We start from the raw sequence: 20,036 nt of genomic DNA, 5'->3' as shown, positions 1-20,036 counted from the left end.
ACAACCCCAAGAACACCATCCCAACCGTGAAGCATGGAGGTGGAAACATCATTCTTTGGGGATGCTTTTCTGCAAAAAGGATAGGACGACTGCACCGTATTGAGGGGATGATGGATGGGGCCATGTATCGCGAGATCTTGGCCAACAACCTCCTTCCCTCAGTAAGAGCATTGAAGATGAGTCGTGGCTGGGTCTTCCAGCATGACAACGACCTGAAACAGACAGCCAGGGCAACTAAGGAGTGGCTCCGTAAGAAGCATCTCAAGGTCCTGGAGTGGCCTAGCCAGTCTCCAGACCTGAACCCAATAGAAAATCTTTGGAGGGCGCTGAAAGCCCGTATTGCCCAGCGACAGCCCCGAAACCTGAAGGATCTAGAGAAGGTCTGTATGGAGGAGTGGGCCAAAATCCCTGCTGCAGTGTGTGCAAACCTGGTCAAGAACTACAGGAAACGTATGATCTCTGTAATTGCAAACAAAGGTTTCTGTACCAAATATTAAGTTCTGCTTTTCTGATGTATCAAAACTTATGTCATGTAATAAAATGAAAATGAATTACTTAAAAATCATACAATGTGATTTTCTGGATTTTTGTTTTAGATTCCGTCTCTCACAGTTGAAGTGTACCTATCATAAAAAATTACAGAGCTCTATATGCTTTGTAAGTAGGAAAACCTGCAAAATCGGCAGTGTATCAAATACTTGTTCTCCCCACTGTATATATATTTATTTATTACACACACACATATGAAATCATTTCTCATCTCTGCAAATGAGTCATGTTCAGACAATGTCTTCCCATTACTGACAAATGAAAAACCCAAGTTTACTTCAAAAGAAAGCTAGATTTCATAATGAAAAACATGATAGAAATAGACATGATTGAATCAAATTGAAGAGGGAAAGAAAGAAAGCAAGTTGTTTTTATATTACATTTTAGGGAACCCGGCAACACTAAATCTAATCACAGTTTAATCACATTACAATTTTCTATATGGTCGATGTAAATACAAAAATTAAGACCTCTCGGACTGAAAATGGGTGTGAAAAACTAACGCCAATCTGCCTCGTCTTCGATCAATATTATGTATAGATAAGCACAGTTGAAGAAATGAAATTCTGGAAATCTGACTCTACAAAAATTGGCAATACACCTCTTTCTTACCAAAAAGGCACAAAAACATTTGGATTAGTGAGAAACTATCTAAATGTAAAGACAAAGTAGCAAAAAAAAAGCTAACTTCCTCACGTCCTTCAACTCATACAACTAAATTCACCCATTCAACCCACACTTCAAAACATTTAAACTTGGGGCCAGAAAAAAAAAACATGGCAGAAAAAAGGACAAAAATAAGTCACACTGGGGACCAACAATTTTCAGGATCATTTGGAATTTTCTTCAGTGTTCTCCAATTCAAGGGCTCAGCAGTGACTCAACTCTGAAGTAGTAGAAATACATTGAACAGTGCCCAACTAACCAATGATTTCACAGCTAATCTCACCATGTACTGGGCCGTCATTGTACTGGCAGCTCCCCACTGGCGTGTTTCATATAGTGCAGGTGCAACGCTGACTCTTGATCAAACCCTTCACCACATTCAAAACACTCCCATTCCTTATGTCTTTTCTGTTGCTCTGCCACATGTGCTTCCAATGCAGTCTCTTCTTTCCCCTCTTGCTCCTCCTCCTCCACTCCCGATCCAGAGGAATCAGAGTCGTCAGAGGAATCAGATCCAGAAGAGCCTGATGAATCTGATTTAGACGATTCCTCAGCGCCAGAATCTTCAGAACTAGACTCAGACCCCGACTCTTCTGATCCAGATTCCTCCTCACCCACCTCAATATCTTCATCTTCTTCCTCCTCCTGCTCCTCTTGATGTTCTTGAAGCATATCTATCACCTCCGCCTCCTCTGTGCTACCCATCCCTGTGAACACCAGCCTCTTCATCTCTGTCACCCTTCTCCTCCCAGCAAACAGGTGGTTCCTGGGTCCCAGTGGGGTCTTGCTGGCCCCAACGTAGACCCCTACGTGCTTCTTCCGATGCGTGATGAGGTTGCCCAGCTGGGAGAAGTTCTTCTTGCAGAGCGTGCATTTGTAGGGCTTGGCGCCGGTGTGAGTATTGTAGTGGTAGCGGAGCTCAGCGGGCACGCGGAAAGACTTTTCACAGAGGTCACACTTGTGGCGCCTCAGGTTGTGGCCCTGCAGGTGTTTGTCCAGAGAGAGCTCATCCCTAAAGCCCTTAGCACAGGCCAGGCACCAGAAGGGCTTCTGCTTGTGCAGGTCCATGTGGATCAAATACGTCTGCAGGGAATTGAAGTTTTTTACACACTGATCGCACTTCAGAGTGGAGGGTTCCATCGGCACGGGAGGCCTGTGCACTTTCAAGTGAGTCACCAGAAGGGATGGGCGAGCAAAGACCTTCCCACAGTCCGGGCACTTGTTCTCTGTGGGTTGTTTTTTTTCTTCTTTTTCATGCATCTTCTGGTGATTTCTAAACGACTCGAGGTAGGAGTAGACCTTCCCACAGATGGAGCATGCGTAGACCTTGTGGGAGCCGCTGAAGACTGGCTTCTCCTCCTCAGACAGCATGGCGACGCGCGGACGAACTGTGACGATCTCTGATGGTCTGACCTGCCAGGAACTGTCGAAGAACTCTTCATCGTCTTCTTCATCACCTTCCACGTCTACATCACTGTTCTCGTCGTAATCACCGTCGTCATTATTTTTCTTCTTTTTCTCAGGTGCTGCCGACTCCACATTGCCATTGCTCCCGTTCATCTCCAGAGATCTCTTAATGCCCTGTCTTCGTTCCTCCTCCTCTGCCATCGCCTCCTCCAGGACATGCTTGCGCAGGTGAGTCTTGAAGGCCTCCCAGCGAGTGAACTGCTGTCCACAGTCCTGACACCTCATACTGGCTAGTTTCACTGTGGAGGAGAGACAGGGAGCATAAATTCAGACAATATAGTACCATGACATGCCTGTAATTTTGTTAAGCTTTCAACAATTTACTTGAACTTGTTTCAATCATTTTGTGAAGATATACTATCTCAGATTGAATTGCCAAACTATCAATAGCATCACCTTGGAATTTGGGATGAAGGGGCATATTTTTCACAACCAAGATGTTTACAACTATTGACACATTTTAGCAGACACAGCACAACCATATAGTGTTTTAAAAAGGTGCAAATTTCCTGTTTGCTAAAATTCTAATAGTTTGCCTAATTTCAGTTTGTGGCAAAATAAGCAATGTATAGTGTAGAGAATCATTGTAACATAAACCACTGTGAAATACCTTTTCAATAACCAAAAATATTGTACTTTCAGCTGTTTGAAGCTGGTACACAAAACCTAAAGTAAAAGACGGAAAAACAAAGCTAAGAACGGGAAGCATAGAAATAGCACACAGAACAGATCTACCGCCTCAGACTTTCAATGAGAATTACAGATCTTTAACTCAGATTTCTATGTGATTTTGGTCAGGTCTCCCAATAAGTTACATATTGCAACTTTAAGTGCACCAGAAAACTCAAACTTAGTTATGTAGTTCTCTCCACTGCTAGGATCAATACGCTCAATCAGACTCGTCACCTCAAAATGTTCTATATTTAGGCTCATTAATAACTGACATGATTGGATACATACATAATTAGAATACACTACAAGGCTGATCACATAATACAAACACACACCACTTACACCCCCAACATATAGAGTGAGCTACAAAAGTATTGGGAGTGTTACACGTTGTTTTGGTTCTCCACTCCAGCACTTCGGATTTTAAATGATACATATAAAGAAAGTAGTGCATGTCGACACCTTTTCAAAATTAGTGGATTTGGCTATTTCAGCCACACCCGTTGCGGACAGGTGTATACAATTGAGCACACAGCCATGCAATCTCCATAGAGAAGACAAACATTGGCAGAAGAATAGCCTTACAGGAGCTCAGTGACTTTCAACGTGGCACCGTCATAGGATGCCACCTTTCCAACAAGTCAGTTCGTCAAATTTCTGCCCTGGTCAACTAAGTGCTGTTATTGTGAAGTGGAAACATCTAGGAGCAACAACGGCTCAGCCGCGAGGTGCTAGGCCACACAAAATCACAGAACGGGACCGCCGGGTGCTGAAGCACATAAAAATCATCTGTCTTCGGTTGAAAAACTCACTACCGAGTTCCAAACTGCCTCTAAAAGCAACGTCAGCACAACTGTTCGCTGGGAGCTTCATGAAATAGGTTTCCATGGCCGAGCAGCCGCACACAAGCCTACGACCACCATATGGAATGCCAAGCGTCAGCTGGAGTGGTGTAAAGCTCGCCTCGGACTCTGGAGCAGTGGAAACGAGTTCTCTAGAGTGATGAATCACGCTTCACCATCTGGCAGTCCGACAGACGAATCTGGGCTTGGTGAATACCAGGAGATTGCTACGTGCCCCAATGCATAGTGCCAACTGTAAAGTTTGGTGGAGGAGGAATAATGGTCTGAGGCTGTTTTTCCATGGTTCAGGCTTGGCCCCTTAGTTCCAATGAAGATAACTCTTAACGCTACAGCACACATTGACATTCTACAGAATTCTGTGTTTCCAACTTTGTGGCAACAGTTTGGGAAAGGCCCTTTCCTGTTTCAGCATGACAATTCCCCTGTGCACAAAGCAAGGTCCATACAGAAATGTTTGTCAAGATCAGTGTGGAAGAACTTGACTGGCCTGCACAGAGCCTTGACCTTAACCCCATCTTATACCTTTGGGATGAATTAGAACGCTGACTGCGAGCCAGGCCTAATCGCCCAACATCAGTGCCCGACCTCACTAATGCTCGTGGCTGAATGGAAGCAAGTCCCCGCTGCAATGTTCCAACATCTAGTGTGAAGCCTTCCCAGAAGAGTGGAGGCTGTTATGGCAGCAAAGAGGGGGGGGGGGGGACCAACCCCATATTGATACCCATGGTTTTGGAATGAGATGTTCGACTAGCAGGTGTCCACAAGCATTTCACTACACCGGCAATAACATCTGCTAAATCTATGTGTATGTGACCAATAAAATTGGATTTGATGTAGTGTGCAATGCCTGAGGTTAAAGTGCAGACTGCTTTAATTTGAGGGTATTTTCATCCATATCAGGTGAACCGTTTAGAAATTACAGCACTTTGTACATGGTACCCTAAAATGGAGGGACCAAAAGTATAGGGACACATACAGTACAAGTCAAAGGTTTGGACACACCTACTCATTCAAGGGTTTTTCTTTATAATTACTATTTTGTAGACTAATATTGAAGACATCAAAACTATGAAATAACACACATGGAATCATGTAGTAACCCCCAAAAAAGTGTTAAACAAATAAAAATGTTTTCCATTTTAGATTCTTCAAAGTCGCCACCCTTTGCCTTGATGACAGCTTTGCACACTTGGCATTCTCTCAACCAGCTTCATAAGGTAGTCACCTGGAATGCGTTTCAATTAACAGGTGTGCCTTGTTAAAAGCTAATTTGTGGAATTTCTTTCCTTCTTAATGGGTTTGAGCCAATCAGTTGTGTTGTGACAAGGTAGTGGCGGTATACAGAAGATAGCCCTATTTAGTAAAAGACCAAGTCCATATTATGGCAAGACCAGCTCAAATAAGCAAAGAGGAATGACAGGCCATAATTGCTTTATCAGTCAAGGCAGAACATTAAGAAATGTGAAAGTTTCTTAAAGTGCAGTTGCAAAAACCACCAAGCGCTATGATGATACTGGCTCTCATGAGGAACGCCACAGGAAAGGAAGACCCAGACTTACCTCTGCTGCAGAGGATAAATTCATTAGTTACCAGCCTCAGAAATTGCAGCACAAATAAATGCTTCAGAGTTCAAGTAAAAGACACATCTCAACATCAACTGTTCAGAGGAGACTGCGTGAAATCAGGCCTTCATGGTCGAATTGTTGCAAAGAAACCACTACTAAAGGACACCAATAATAAGAAGACACTTGCTTGGGCCAAGAAACACAAGCAATAGACATAAGACCGGTGGAAACCTGTCCTTTGGTCTAATGAGTCCAAAAATTAGATTTTTGGTTCCAACCGCTGTATATTTATGAGACGCGGAGTAGGTGAACGAATGATCTCTGCATGTGTGGTTCCCACCATGAAGCATGGAGGTGGTGGTGAGATGGTGCTTTGCTGGTGAGACTGTTAGTGATTTATTTAGAATTCAAGGCACACTTAACCAGCATGGCTACCACAGAATTCTGCAGCGATACACCATCCCATCTGGTTTGCGCTTAGTGGGACTGTCATTTGTTTTTCAACAGGACAATGACCCAACACACCTCCAGGCTGTGAAAGGGCTATTTTACCAAGAAGGAGAGTGATGGAGTGCTGCATCAGATGACCGGGCCTCCACGATCACCTGACCTCAACCCAATTGAGATGATTTGGGATGAGTTGGACCACAGAGTGAAGTAAAAGCAGCCAACAAGTGCTCATAATGTGGGAACTCCGTCAAGACTGCAAAGAGAATGCAAAGCTGTCAAGACAAAGGGTAGCTACTTTGAAGAATCTCAAATATAAAATATTTGGATTTGTTTAACACGTTTTTACTTAGTACATGATTCCATGTGTTATTTCATAGTTTTGATGTCTTCACTATTATTCTACAATGTAGAAAATAGAAAAAATTTAAGAAAAACCCTTGAATGAGTAGGTGTCCAAACTTTTGACTAGTACTGTAGGTGTATTAAAAAGTGAAACACTTTCATGCAATGACTACATCAAGCTTGTGACTACACATTTGTTGGATGCATTTGCTGTTTGTTTTGGTTGTGTTTCAGATAATTCTGTGCCCAATAGAAATGAAATGGTAAATAATGTATCATGTCATTTTGGACTCACTTTCTGTAAATAAGAATGTTTCTAAACACTTCTACATTAATGTGGATTCTACCATGATTACAGATAATCCTGAATGAAATGTGAATAAAGATGAATGAGAAAGTTGGAAGCACAAATATCATTCGTTTAGTGTAGATTATCACTGTCACATCTAAACTGCTGTGAAATATCTTTGCCATAACCAAAAATACTGTATTTTCAGTTGGTGTACAAAACCGAAAGTAAAAGACAAAAACTAAATTTAACGGGAAGCATAGAAATAGCACACACAAAACGTATCTACCACTTTTTAGATGGGCTTTCAATGACAATTCTATAACACACACTTATGGGAATTTGGTCAGGTCGCCCAAAAAGTTAGTGCATTCCGAAAGTATACAGACCCCTTCCCCTTTTCCACATTTTGTTACATTACAGCCTTATTCTAAAATGTATTTAATCAGTCTATACACACAACCCAATAATGGCAAAGCAAAGACAGGTTTTTAGAAGTGTATGCAAATTGATTTTTAAAAAAAAGAAAGAAATACCTTTACATAAGTATTCAGTGTCTTTGCTATGAGACTTGAAATTGAGCTCAGGTGCATTCTGTTTCCAATGATAATCCTTGAGTCCACCTGTGGTAAATTCAATTGATTGGACATCATTTGGAAAGGCACACACACCTGTCTATGTAAGGTCCCACAGTTGACAGTGCATGTCAGAACAAAAAACAGGAAGAGGTCAAAGGAATTTTCTGTAGAGCTCGGAGACAGGCTTGTGTTGAGGCACAGATCTGGGGAAGGGTACAAAAAAAATCAGCAGTTTGAAGGTCCCCAATAACACATTTCTTAAATGGAAGAAGTTATGAACCACCAAGACTCTTCCTAGAGCTGACCGCCTGGCCAAACTGAGCAATCAGGGGAGAAGGGCCTTGGTCAGGGAGGTGACCAAGAACCCGATGGTCACTCTGACAGAGCTCCAGAGTTGCTCTGTGGAGATGGGAGAACCTTCCAGAAGGTCAACCATCTCTGCAGCCCTCCACCAATCAGGCCTTTATGGTAGAGTGGCTAGATGGAAGCCACGCCTCAGTAAAAAGGTACACGACAGCCTGCTTGGAGTTTGCCAAAAGGCACTTAAAGGCTCTCAGACCATGAGAAACAAGATTCTCTGGTCTGATGAAACCAAGATTGAACTCCTTGGCCTGAATGCAAAGCTACATGTCTGGAGGAAACCTGGCACCATCCCTACGGTGAAGCATGGTGGTGGCAGCATCAGGCTGTGGGGATGTTTTTCAGCGGCTGGGACTGTGAGACAAGTCAGGATCGAGGGAAAGATGAACGAAGCAAAGTACAGAGAGAGCCTTGATGAAAACCCGCACCAGAACGCTCAGGACCTCAGACTGGGTCGAAGGTTCACCTTCCAACAGGACAGCGACCCTAAGTACACAGCCAAAACAACGCAAGAGTGGGTTTGGGACAAGTCTTTGAATGTCCTTGAGTGGCCCAGCCAGAGCCCGATCAAACATCTCTGGAGAAACCTGAAAATAGCTGTGAAGCAACACTCCCCATTTAACCTGACAGTGCTTGATAGGATCTGCAGAGAAAAAAATGATAGAAACTCCCCAAATACAGGTGTGCCAAGCTTGTAGCGTCATACCCAAGAAACCTTGAGGCTGTAATCGCTGTCAAAGGTGTTCAACAAAGTACTGAGTAAAGGGTCTGAATACTTATGTAAATGTGATAGTTTTTAAATATTTTTTTCTACATTTGCTAAACTTTCTAAAAACCTGTTTTCGCGTTGTCATTGTGGGGTAGTGTAGATTAATGAGGGGAAAAACGATTTAATCCATTTTAGAATAAGCCTAACGTAACAAAATGTGGAAAAAGTAAAGGGGTCTGAATACTTTCCGAATGCACTGTACATATTGCAGCTTTAAGTTTGAAAGCGTTTTATAATCTATATTGTAGTAATGTTTCTCAACCATTTCCGACCAACGGTAAACATGACGCGTCATGACTGGAAGCCCACTAGAATCTATTGAGTCAAGTTTAAAGGTCCGTTAAAACCAGTAACTCAGTCCACACAATGAAAAACACAGGAAACTTAACTACAGTTTTAACCATTTACTAAAACTCTTCATGTCTGAATTAAGACACCAGTAGTAGTTTAAAGGTACAAGGAAAAGGTTACATTGAAATTAGTGATCAAAGGTAATGACTTCAAAAGATTAGCAATAGCCTAAAAACTTGAACGTTTCATTTAATCGAACAAGGAAAATAACAACTCCTTGAACAAATGCTAAACCAGTTTGTTAAATCAAACTCATTACGATAGATAAACGTTTTCACAACACAAGAAAGTAACACAATGAACTGTTAGTATTTGGGAACTTTGGTAGTGAAATCCAGGAAAACATTAAATTTTCTAATTATTAAATGATACAATGTTAGTTTGGTAATATTTTGTAAAAGAAAACAGCCAGAAATAGGTACTAATAATACTATAAACATCCATCTTATATAGACAGGTTAAAGCCAGAACTTGATTAATTTCTCAAAAGAAAGTCAAGTGCATGTTACTGAAAGTGGGTGACTCACGTTCTCCCCTTGCATACTAAGTCAAGCAAAACAAACTTAAATTAGTGCCTACCTTGACAGACAAATCGCTGTACTTTACAGGATGTAATCATTTCTCGGCATAGAGAGACAGCACCATTTTCTAAATTAAACCGCAGTTAGTGAACGTTATCTTTCTCTATAACTACACCAAGAGGACACATTTCAAATCAGTGGAACTGATAAGAGTTTTTCTTTAGACATTTTTACATTTATGTACAGATCCAGTGTGAAATAAAGCCTGAGAAAGATAAAATTACGGTGTCAAGAGCTAAAAGAAGCACTTAGTGGATATATTTGAAATAATGTTAACAGCATTCTATAGATATAATTAGAATAGTAAAATGTAGCAAGTCTCTTAGACACTTAGTCCTTGAAAAATACCCTGGAGAAAAAAATGTCCACCTTGGTAATTGAACTGAAGTATAAGGAGGTGCATAAGTGCATGAAAAAGTCAAATTCCACTTCTAATATCTCCTGACTTGTATTAGTTCCATTGTTAATCTAATATGCTCCACGAGCATGTTCAATGTAGTGCTGGTGCAACTCCAACTCTCGACTGAAACGCATTCCACATTCAATGCAAGTAAGGCCATCAGTGTCTCTTGAGGAGACAGCAGTGTAGGGATCTCTCTGCCCTTTGTCATCACCCATACATTCCTGGTGATGATCAATGAGGTCCCGAATCTCACTGAAGGTCCGGGGACAAAGGGAGCAACGGTAGGAGCCATCGCTGTCGTGTTGAGCCTCGTGTTTATGGAGAGCACCTGGAGATAGAAATGCTTTTCCACAGTGCTGACACTTGTGGCTATTCTGTGGCCGGGAGGGGGGTGTAGGTGGTGGCTTGCGGGATGACTTCGCTTTCAAATCAGGCAGAGGGACATTGAGTTTAGCGGGCCCTGTGCTTACAGAAGCACTGAGTCTGTAACGAAGCTCTGTTGGTAGTCGCCGGCGGACCTCGTCGTGCCAGGCCAGGTGCTGTTGCAACTGAGTCTCAGTCCAATATCCACGGCAGCACAGGGCGCAAGAGTGAGGTCGGCTCTTTGCCAAGTCCTTGTGGGTTCCTAGTTGCTCTTCAGTTGGGAAAGCTTTGCCACACTTGTCACACTTGAAGAGGCATTTGATTGTCTGCTCATAGAGGGGGGTTGGTGGTGAGGGTTCCTCTTCCACTACTTCTGCCATTCCTGGATTAACTTCCTGCTTGAGCACTCCACAGATTTTCTTGTGATTATAGAGTGCCCCAGAAGAACTGTATCTCTTCCCACAGTCAATGCAAGGGATGGATTTGAAACCTGGTCGACCTTTCTTCCTCCTTCTGCCAACAGCATTCTTACTCTTTGTAACATAGTGTTCGGTTTTGACAACTGTGCCTTTGTTTTCTGTAACTAAGTCCTTACTCTCATTAGCCAGTTCATTTCCCTTGGTAGCCAAGTTGTTTATCGCAACAGAGTCCCTGCTCTCAGCCAAAGTGGCCTTGCTCTTAACCTTCTTGCCCTGGGAGTGGGCCTGCCATTTGTGGGCACGCAAGCCTCGAACCTTCAAGAAGCTCATATCACAATGAGGACACTGGTGAAGATTTACTTTAAGCTTTTGCTTCTTTAATGGTATGGCTTCAGACTTGTTGTGTGATGTGGCAGACTGCTCCGGGACCTCTTCAATGGACATGGTCAAGGACTGGTCCCCCTGAAGATCTGCAGACTCAATGGGTTTGTTATGCTCACTTTCATAGTGAGCTGCTAAAAGTGAGCCCTTGACAAAAGTTTTGTTACATTCTGGACATGCAAATTCAGCGTGTGAGGGTTTGCGGTTGCCTTCCATGCTGGTGTCAGCTGCGGGCTCTGGTTCGGCTTTGGTCTGACATGGCGGGTAATACAACTGGTGTCGACGGAGAACACACAGGTAAAAGAAGCCCTTTCCACACTTGTTGCACTGAAAAGGTCCCTCATCCACTGACTTGTGCCCAACAGAATTTATATTGTTATCTTTTATCAGTGAACCAGCAAACTTCTTATCTGTGTGCCATCGTCTGTGAGTGCCAAGGGCTGCATTGGAGATAAAACGTCTTCCGCATTCTGGACAACAGAATTGGCCTTTAATTGTTTGCTCTGCCTTTTTGGGTTGCTTGGGTTTTTCAGGGATTGCGGCCACTTGAAATTTCAGCTTCGGTTTTACTTTAGACTTGTGACCCAGAACATGAATCCTTTTATGGAAATTCAGTGCTCCTACAACAGCAAAGCTTCTCTCACACTCTTTACATTTATATTTCAGATCAGTTGTGTCGATTGTGGCAGCTTTCTTCAAGGTTAGGGACTCATTGGTGTCAGTTTGTTCACCACGTTCCTTCTCAGTAACAGATTTAGTAATTTTCTCAGTGCCCGAGTTGTTTGACAGAGTTGTTTTCACAAGGTCTTTGACAATGCACGTTGTCACCTTCTCTAAACCTCCTTTCACTTTGACATCCAAGCCTGCAACTGCCCTCGGCTTGCCACATTCTTTTCGATGATACTGCAATGACAGTAAATTGTTGAAAAGAGAAGGGCAGGAGGGACATTTGAGCTTCTTCGCTTTAGGAACTGTGTCATGTTGGACAATATCCTCCTTGTGGCTTTTACTGACCGTCTTTATCTTGCCACACTGTTTTCGGTGGGTGTGCAATGAGGATTTGTTGCTGAAATGGGAAAGGCATGTTGAACACTTCAGTCCCTCTAGTTCAAGAGCAGATTTAGGCGATGAGGCAGAGTAGTCGGTCTCATAACCATGGCTCTTCATGTGGAATTTAAGTGCCTTAGCTCGTGAAAACAGTTTTCCACAATCAGGGCAGCTGTATGCGTTCTTCTTCACTTGTTCTACCTGATGTTGAAAAGACTTGATAGGTGGTGGGAGGATTTGAGCATTATGTACAACCTGGTGCCTGAGGAGGCTTGAGAACATGCGAAAAGACTTGCTACAAAGTTCACATCTATGATTCCCATTCTCGTGCTTCCTCATATGAGATTTCATAATGCCTTGGTGACGAAATTTCTTTCTGCATACAGGGCAGGCAACTTTACCACGAACACGTGGAGGGTCATTGACAGAATGTGAAGACACTGTTGGCTCATTCTTCTCCTTCAAATGTGCACACTGAGCTTGATTCTGCTTGTGGTGAGTGTAAGCACCCAATGACCAGAAGCCCTTCCCACATCGCTCGCAATAATAAACCTTTGGGCCTAATAAAGTCTTCTTTGGATTAAACACTTCACTTTTAGTGTCTGATACTTCATCTTGGGTGGGGGTTTGAGCGTGGCAGCTTTTGCGGTGGTTGTACAAACCACTGGCATTAGAGTAAGTCTTCTCACAATCTGGACAGGGATGAGCTTTGCTTTTTGGATGCTGTTGCTGATGAGAGTGTAGAGCAGACATGCGTGAGAAACACTTTCCACACACCTCACATTTGAAGCTATTCTTCTGTAGTCCGGCAAGCTGGTACAATACACTCTTGTGGGGTTTTCGGCCATCGTGTTTTCGCATGTGATTGTGGTACGTTTTCCGATGTGTAGTGGCAAACCCACAAACATCGCACTTGAAAATATCCTTTTCAGGATTCCATAGTTTTTTGCCATCTACTCTGTGCCACAGTTTGTGAGAGCGCAAAGATGCAGCACTGGTAAACCAGCGGTAACACTCAGGACAGTTAAATCTTTTAGGTGGGTCTTGTCCCTGAACCTTCTCCGTTTGAGCTCCTTCGCCTACAAATGGCGGAAAGTCAATTTGTACAATTTTCAGATCAATCTCTGGTTTAGACTTAAGTGTACTAGAGATGTACTCCGTTGGACACAACACAGCATCCATCTCCTCTTTTCCATCCTGGTCTGATTCGCACAGTAATTCAAGATCAGGGTTGAGTTCTTGTAGTGACTCTTCTTCATCCCTTACAGAGCCATCTGAGGCACTTATACTGATCACCTCTACATTGACATCATCAGTTCCATCAGCCTCTGCATCCCCATCAGTTTCACAGAAACAGGGGTCTCTCTCGGTCACAAGGGTCTGAGAGGTGTCCTGTGGGTAGACAATGGCCCCTAAAGCAAATGTTTCAGTTTCTGTCTTGTTATCCAGTAATAGCTTATGTTGAGGTAGTGGGGATGTTTGTGTCTGGGATTCTTTCTCAGTCCGTCCAAAAACATCATTGTGGCAAAGCCGATGGGACTGGAGAGCCGAGGCCCTGGAAAACCGGAGCCCACACTCCTGACACTCAAACGCTTTCTTCTGGAGCTGGCAAACCTGATGAAGGAAAGACTTTGCTGGAGTCTCTTCAGTATGAGCCAAACGCTGGTGCTTGTAGTAGAATGTGAGCGTTGTGAAGACTTTGCCACACTCCTCACATGGAAACCTTTTGTCACTACTACCACCTCGTTTCATATGATAGCGTTGATGGCAGAGCATGCCGGCGTAAGAACTGAAGGTCTTCTCACACTCACTGCAGTCAAATTTTTTGGGTTTTCTCTTAAGCTTTTCAGGAGAACATTTGTCATTATGGCTAAATCGTTGGTGTGTTTTCAGGCCAGACTGGGCACGAAATGTTTTGCCACATGAACACCCAAACAGATTTTCCTGTGCCCCATCTACCTGTTCAGAAGCTTTGTTACTGTCCTCTGTTGCACTGGCAGGCTCCTCTGCGGGTGGTTGCTTCTCTGCATCCCTTTTGCGGGACTTTGGGATTAGTTTGACCTCATGACAACGGCGGTGAGCATCAAGAGCTGATGAACGGGAGTAACAGCGACCACAAGTTTGACACTCAAAGGACTTCTTTTTCAGGTGTGCCAGCTCATGGAAAACTGATTTGGAAGCTTGCTTGTGTGAGCGTGTATGACTGATGAAAGAGCCCATCGAAGTATAGGATTTACCACAGTCTTCACATTCATAGACATACTGCTTAGCCACCCCCAAGCTCTGATCAGGAGTTGACTGGGGCCCAGCTGTTGACTGGGCCACAGGAGTTGATTGCAAAACAGGAGTTGACTGCTTAAGGGCTTCATTACGGTGTTTGACCTGGTGTGAGTAAAAACCCCTTGAGTCTGCAAATTTGCGCCCACAAAGAGCGCAACATAGTGTACGTTGGCCCCCACTCTCTGAAACAAGCAAGCCATCCAACTGGGAGTCAGAGTCCAGGCAGACTATTGGGCCATCATGGGTGTGCTCATGTTGATGCTCCTGGTAGGCCGCCTCCTCCCCAAAGGCTTCTCCACAATCCAGACAGCGGAAAAGCCCATCCCCTAAAAATAGAAAGGGGAAAATGGGAGGTCAGGGCGACTCCTGTTGCCAAAGAAAAGAGAAAAGAAAACCAAACAATAACACAAATGAATATTTATGTCAGATAATGACTAAGTGCCTCCATGTACATTTAGGGCTTGCACAATTAGCGTATAATCGTGTAAGCAATGAATATGGATAAAGACAGTCATGAAAATTTAAATAATCGTCATAGCCGTTTAATTTTTTGGGTGTGGAAAGAACAGCTGACTGAAGACAGTACAGCTGGGCATTTATGCTGTGGAGTCCATTTCAGCGGTAACATGGACTAGTTACAACGTAATGAAACTTTGTTGCTCCTTGCAGAATAAGCAAGATGTTGAAGCAATCAAGTCTTGGGTTGCCTAGGCAACACCCCCTTCCTGCAGCAGCACAGCTCAGGAGTGGAGGAGAAAATGTTTGTCTTAAAAAAGTTTAAACGATTATAAAGGTGACCATCATCCAAAATTCCATTACTGTCAAAAAGAAACAAGACTTTAGCATATTTTATTACAATGATACATATCAAAATAACATTTTTGCAATGGATACAACTTGTTTGGATGGATGTACACTGCTCAAAAAAATAAAGGGAACACTTAAACAACACAATGTAACTCCAAGTCAATCACACTTCTGTGAAATCAAACTGTCCACTTAGGAAGCAACACTGATTGACAATAAATTTCACATGCTGTTGTGCAAATGGAATAGACAAAAGGTGGAAATTATAGGCAATTAGCAAGACACCCCCAAAAAAGGAGTGATTCTGCAGGTGGTGACCACAGACCACTTCTCAGTTCCTATGCTTCCTGGCTGATGTTTTGGTCACTTTTGAATGCTGGCGGTGCTCTCACTCTAGTGGTAGCATGAGACGGAGTCTACAACCCACACAAGTGGCTCAGGTAGTGCAGTTCATCCAGGATGGCACATCAATGCGAGCTGTGGCAAAAAGGTTTGCTGTGTCTGTCAGCGTAGTGTCCAGAGCATGGAGGCGCTACCAGGAGACAGGCCAGTACATCAGGAGACGTGGAGGAGGCCGTAGGAGGGCAACAACCCAGCAGCAGGACCGCTACCTCCGCCTTTGTGCAAGGAGGTGCACTGCCAGCGCCCTGCAAAATGACCTCCAGCAGGCCACAAATGTGCATGTGTCTGCTCAAACGGTCAGAAACAGACTCCATGAGGGTGGTATGAGGGCCCGACGTCCACAGGTGGGGGTTGTGCTTACAGCCCAACACCGTGCAGGACGTTTGGCATTTGCCAGAGAACACCAAGATTGGCAAATTCGCCACTGGCGCCCTGTGCTCTTCACAGATGAAAGCAGGTTCACACTGAGCACATGTGACAGACGTGACAGAGTCTGGAGACGCCGTGGAGAACGTTCTGCTGCCTGCAACATCCTCCAGCATGACCGGTTTGGCGATGGGTCAGTCATGGTGTGGGGTGGCATTTCTTTGTGGGGCCGCACAGCCCTCCATGTGCTCGCCAGAGGTAGCCTGACTGCCAATAGGTACCGAGATGAGATCCTCAGAGCCCTTGTGAGACCATATGCTGACACATGCACATTTGTGGCCTGCTGGAGGTCATTTTGCAGGGCTCTGGCAGTGCTCCTCCTTGCACAAAGGCGGAGGTAGCGGTCCTGCTGCTGGGTTGTTGCCCTCCTACGGCCTCCTCCACGTCTCCTGATGTACTGGCCTGTCTCCTGGTAGCGCCTCCATGCTCTGGACACTACGCTGACAGACACAGCAAACCTTCTTGCCACAGCTCGCATTGATGTGCCATCCTGGATAAGCTGCACTACCTGAGCCACTTGTGTGGGTTGTAGACTCAGTCTCATGCTACCACTAGAGTGAGAGCACCGCCAGCATTCAAAAGTGACCAAAACATCAGCCAGGAAGCATAGGAACTGAGAAGTGGTCTGTGGTCACCACCTGCAGAATCACTCCTTTATTGGGGGTGTCTTGCTAATTGCCTATAATTTCCACCTTTTGTCTATTCCATTTGCACAACAGCATGTGAAATTTATTGTCAATCAGTGTTGCTTCCTAAGTGGACAGTTTGATTTCACAGAAGTGTGATTGACTTGGAGTTACATTGTGTTGTTTAAGTGTTCCCTTTATTTTTTTGAGCAGTGTATATTTTGACAAATACATTTTACTTAATTATGAACATCTTTGCTAAAGTGCATATCACGCTAACAATGGAGAGTCAACTCATTGTGGATAATATACTTTTGAAATGTAATTGTTCAATGTTTGAAGCAGCCTAATTTAAAAATGATTTCAAACTAACTTCTGTATTGGGAAAGTTTGATTTAACCTAAATGTTAATCACGCTTTTCAGATCAGTCAAGTTATCCTATTCACTACTGACCTGTGGACAGAGAAAGAATTGGGATCCTATGATTTCCCTTGAGGTGAATGGAGCCAAATGTAGGTCTACTCTATAGAGACCCCATAAAGTTACCTATATCAAACATTTCATCATGTCTCAAATATAAGAATCTCACCCAAAGATATTGAATAAAATGATCAAAGATTCACCTATTCAGCTCCTGGGAAAATAAACTCAGACCTTCTGTTTTGCTTATATGATAAATAGTCTATGACAGAGCCCTTTAAGAGGTATTACTCTAAAACAGTAAACATGTCGTCCCCCACGAATGATGCAGCACTTGGGCCAATTGGTGACAATTGCTCAAACTTGACAGGACATATGCTTGTTCAATGTTTGGAATTTCAGCTGATTACTATAGTGCCCCCCTTGGGCCAATCATTGTAATTGTGTAAATGTCAGGTCTATGGCAAGATGCATCATTCACCCAAGGTACCACAATATCGTGTGACTAACATACGTACAAACAGAGACATATCCATAGTCCCCCCCTCCAATTGAGAGGTGGGTAGACATAGCTCAATATAGCGAGTATGGGCGAGTGGTTGTGCCGAAAGGAAAGTAGTGGGCGTGTGGAAAGGAGTGGGTGTGTCGAAAGCACTGCTATACTGCCCTACCAAACAAAAAGGCAGTAACTGCTCATAGCGTGGAACTGAGAGAAATGGCTTTTCTTTACCTTGGTTTCACAGTAACTTTATACAGTTACTGCTAACATGACCCCCATTTTCTCCAAAACACAATAGAGGCAGGATACTTGTCCACATGATTAAGCATGTTCTTAACGTAGCAAAAATGACATTACCTCATTTTTCAACCAAATGAGAAGTTACTGCCTTTTTGCTTGGTAGGGCAGTATAGGTTAGACATTTTGATTGAGCGGTGTTTATTCCCTTCCGTTTCTTACCACGCAACTACCATGCATTGATTGAGGTACCATACCGTGAGTACTTCTGTTTTGAAGACAGAGGATTAGTATGAGTCTCATTTCGCTGTTTTACACAAATTGTACAGTTTCAGTTCTAAAACTGACAATTGTCTATTTTTTATTAAAAGTAGCGATGACGGGTGTACTGTTTCTTCATGCGTTGTATGCGTGTGCTTACTGTGACCGTCACCCTGATACTAGGAAGCTACTTACCATGCCCTTGCAAGACAGTGCTTATCAAACGGGAGCGACGGGCACTGTGTCCCTGTGTTGCTGCCATTCATGTCCTCCCCATTGAGTATACTGTATGTGCATGCATCATGGTGACATCTAGATGGTTATCAATATTAGTTAATTATTGTGGGGTGCACGTTAGCTACCCATGGCGACAGGACCATGATATCCAGTAGGACGCTTCCTGAGTATCACGGTCAGGTATCAGGTCGGCAGCGATGTCCATACAACACAGGTGCACTGGTCGCCGGCTTATCGACTCGTCCTGTAGCCCAATCAGCAACGCAAAACGGTCTTGAGTTGCAACATACAGTATCTTCCCAATTAGCTGATTCACTTTCCATACACCCACACTCCGGTCGCCATTTTAGCAGCAGCTACCCAATATTTAATCGTGGGGGACAATTAGATGGCTCTGGCCTACGGGGAAGTTCCAAAAACATTGGGGAGGTGATCACGCTAGTCCAGGGGCGTAATCATTAGCCAAACGTTTCATTTTGCTACTAAAACGAGTTCCAACTGGACAAATTGAGTTAGGTCCCCGTTTCGTTCGCTTCCACTTAAGGAACATTTTGCAACATAATAGGCGTAATAAATATGCCCCAGTTTTATTTATCACAATATGACAGCCTATTTGATTTCGCGTAACATTGAAGAAACCGTAAGATCAAAGAGTAGACGTTTAACTATAACGGTACTAATGTCATTCCGATGATCGACTATTTACCCTTGCTAGCTAGCAACCTAAGCAACGTTACTGACTAACGTTACACGCACAGCTTCCTAGTCACCATTAGTTAAGTTAGCTACATTACTTTGCTAGCTAAAATGTGAACAAGATAAAATGGGACAAATTGATTTTCTGGTCAATGGCTACCGAACAATAACCTTAGCTAGGATATGATCATGTTAGAATAGTTAGCTAACGCTAATTAGCGAACTAGCAAACATGGATTTGAGCATGTTGTAGCATTAGTTAACGTTAGCTGTGTTGAGATGATTGTGAAAGGATGGGGTCCCTTACTATCGGTACTGTCATCTTTGGCAGACTTGTTGGCGCTGTTTTCGGTCTTCTTGGTTACATTTTCACTGACGTCTTCCGACTCCTGTTCATCTCCTCCCTCGTATTTGATCGTTACAGCGGAGACATCCTCCATAGCTAACACTCAGCGTGGTGCTTGATTTGCTGTTACTAGGCCACTGCAACGTGGATCTTCGTTCTTAGTGTTTACCGCTTCTATTACTTAAATCCCACTGAGTTTTCTCAGAGGGGGGCCTCATCTAATGCTTGCAAAAATAAAACTCCTTTCACGGAGTAAACAATGACATAGGACGCCTAGAATGTTGTTTGGAGCGCCTCTTACTCTTCTCCTCTGCACTGTTGTTGCAGTGGTTCCGTCCTAGGAAATTACGACAAATGACAACTTCCTTGCCACAGATCTGTCGCGAGATCAGCGTATCATGCAGCGTTCAAAACAACTGGGAACTCGGAAGTACAAATTATTTTTTGAACAAGTAGTTCCCTTCCTATTTATAGTCTTTTTAGAGAGTATTAAAAACAATGTTCTCCCTCCTACAATGAGTCAGGGGTTAATAACACTGATACCTAAGCCTAAAAAAGAAGTGCTGCTCATTGATAACTGGCGTCCAATTTGTCTTCTTAATAATGACTATAAGATATTAGCCTTACTACTTGCAAAAATAATTAAAGAAGTCCTGGATGCAATCATTGATGAAACACAGTCT

General features: G+C 43.5%; 1 protein-coding gene across 3 annotated transcripts; it reads right to left on the bottom strand.

Moving 5' to 3' along the window:
• Positions 1-475: 475 nt before the first annotated feature.
• On the bottom strand, positions 476-19,679 carry si:ch211-261d7.6 (zinc finger protein 37 homolog). 3 transcript variants are annotated; one of them, XM_038976352.1, is made up of 2 exons: positions 19,315-19,679; positions 476-2,921 (listed from the first exon to the last, which is right to left on the bottom strand). In XM_038976352.1, the coding sequence occupies exons 1-2, from the start codon at positions 19,445-19,447 to the stop codon at positions 1,513-1,515; spliced, it is 1,542 nt and encodes a 513-aa protein (XP_038832280.1). In that variant the 5' UTR covers positions 19,448-19,679; the 3' UTR covers positions 476-1,512. The 3 variants fall into 3 exon arrangements, with proteins under 3 accessions (XP_038832280.1, XP_038832277.1, XP_038832278.1); XM_038976349.1 differs by lacking the exon at positions 476-2,921 and adding an exon at positions 8,960-14,721; XM_038976350.1 differs by lacking the exon at positions 476-2,921 and adding an exon at positions 8,960-14,761 and having other exon boundaries at positions 19,315-19,385.
• Between the last annotated feature and the right edge of the window lie 357 nt (positions 19,680-20,036).

The sequence above is a fragment of the Salvelinus namaycush genome, chromosome 37, assembly GCF_016432855.1.
Source record: "Salvelinus namaycush isolate Seneca chromosome 37, SaNama_1.0, whole genome shotgun sequence".
NCBI classification, from domain to species: domain Eukaryota; kingdom Metazoa; phylum Chordata; class Actinopteri; order Salmoniformes; family Salmonidae; genus Salvelinus; species Salvelinus namaycush.
The sequence above is the reverse complement of the archived record's forward strand: the minus strand, read 5'-3'. Positions and strand labels throughout refer to the sequence as shown.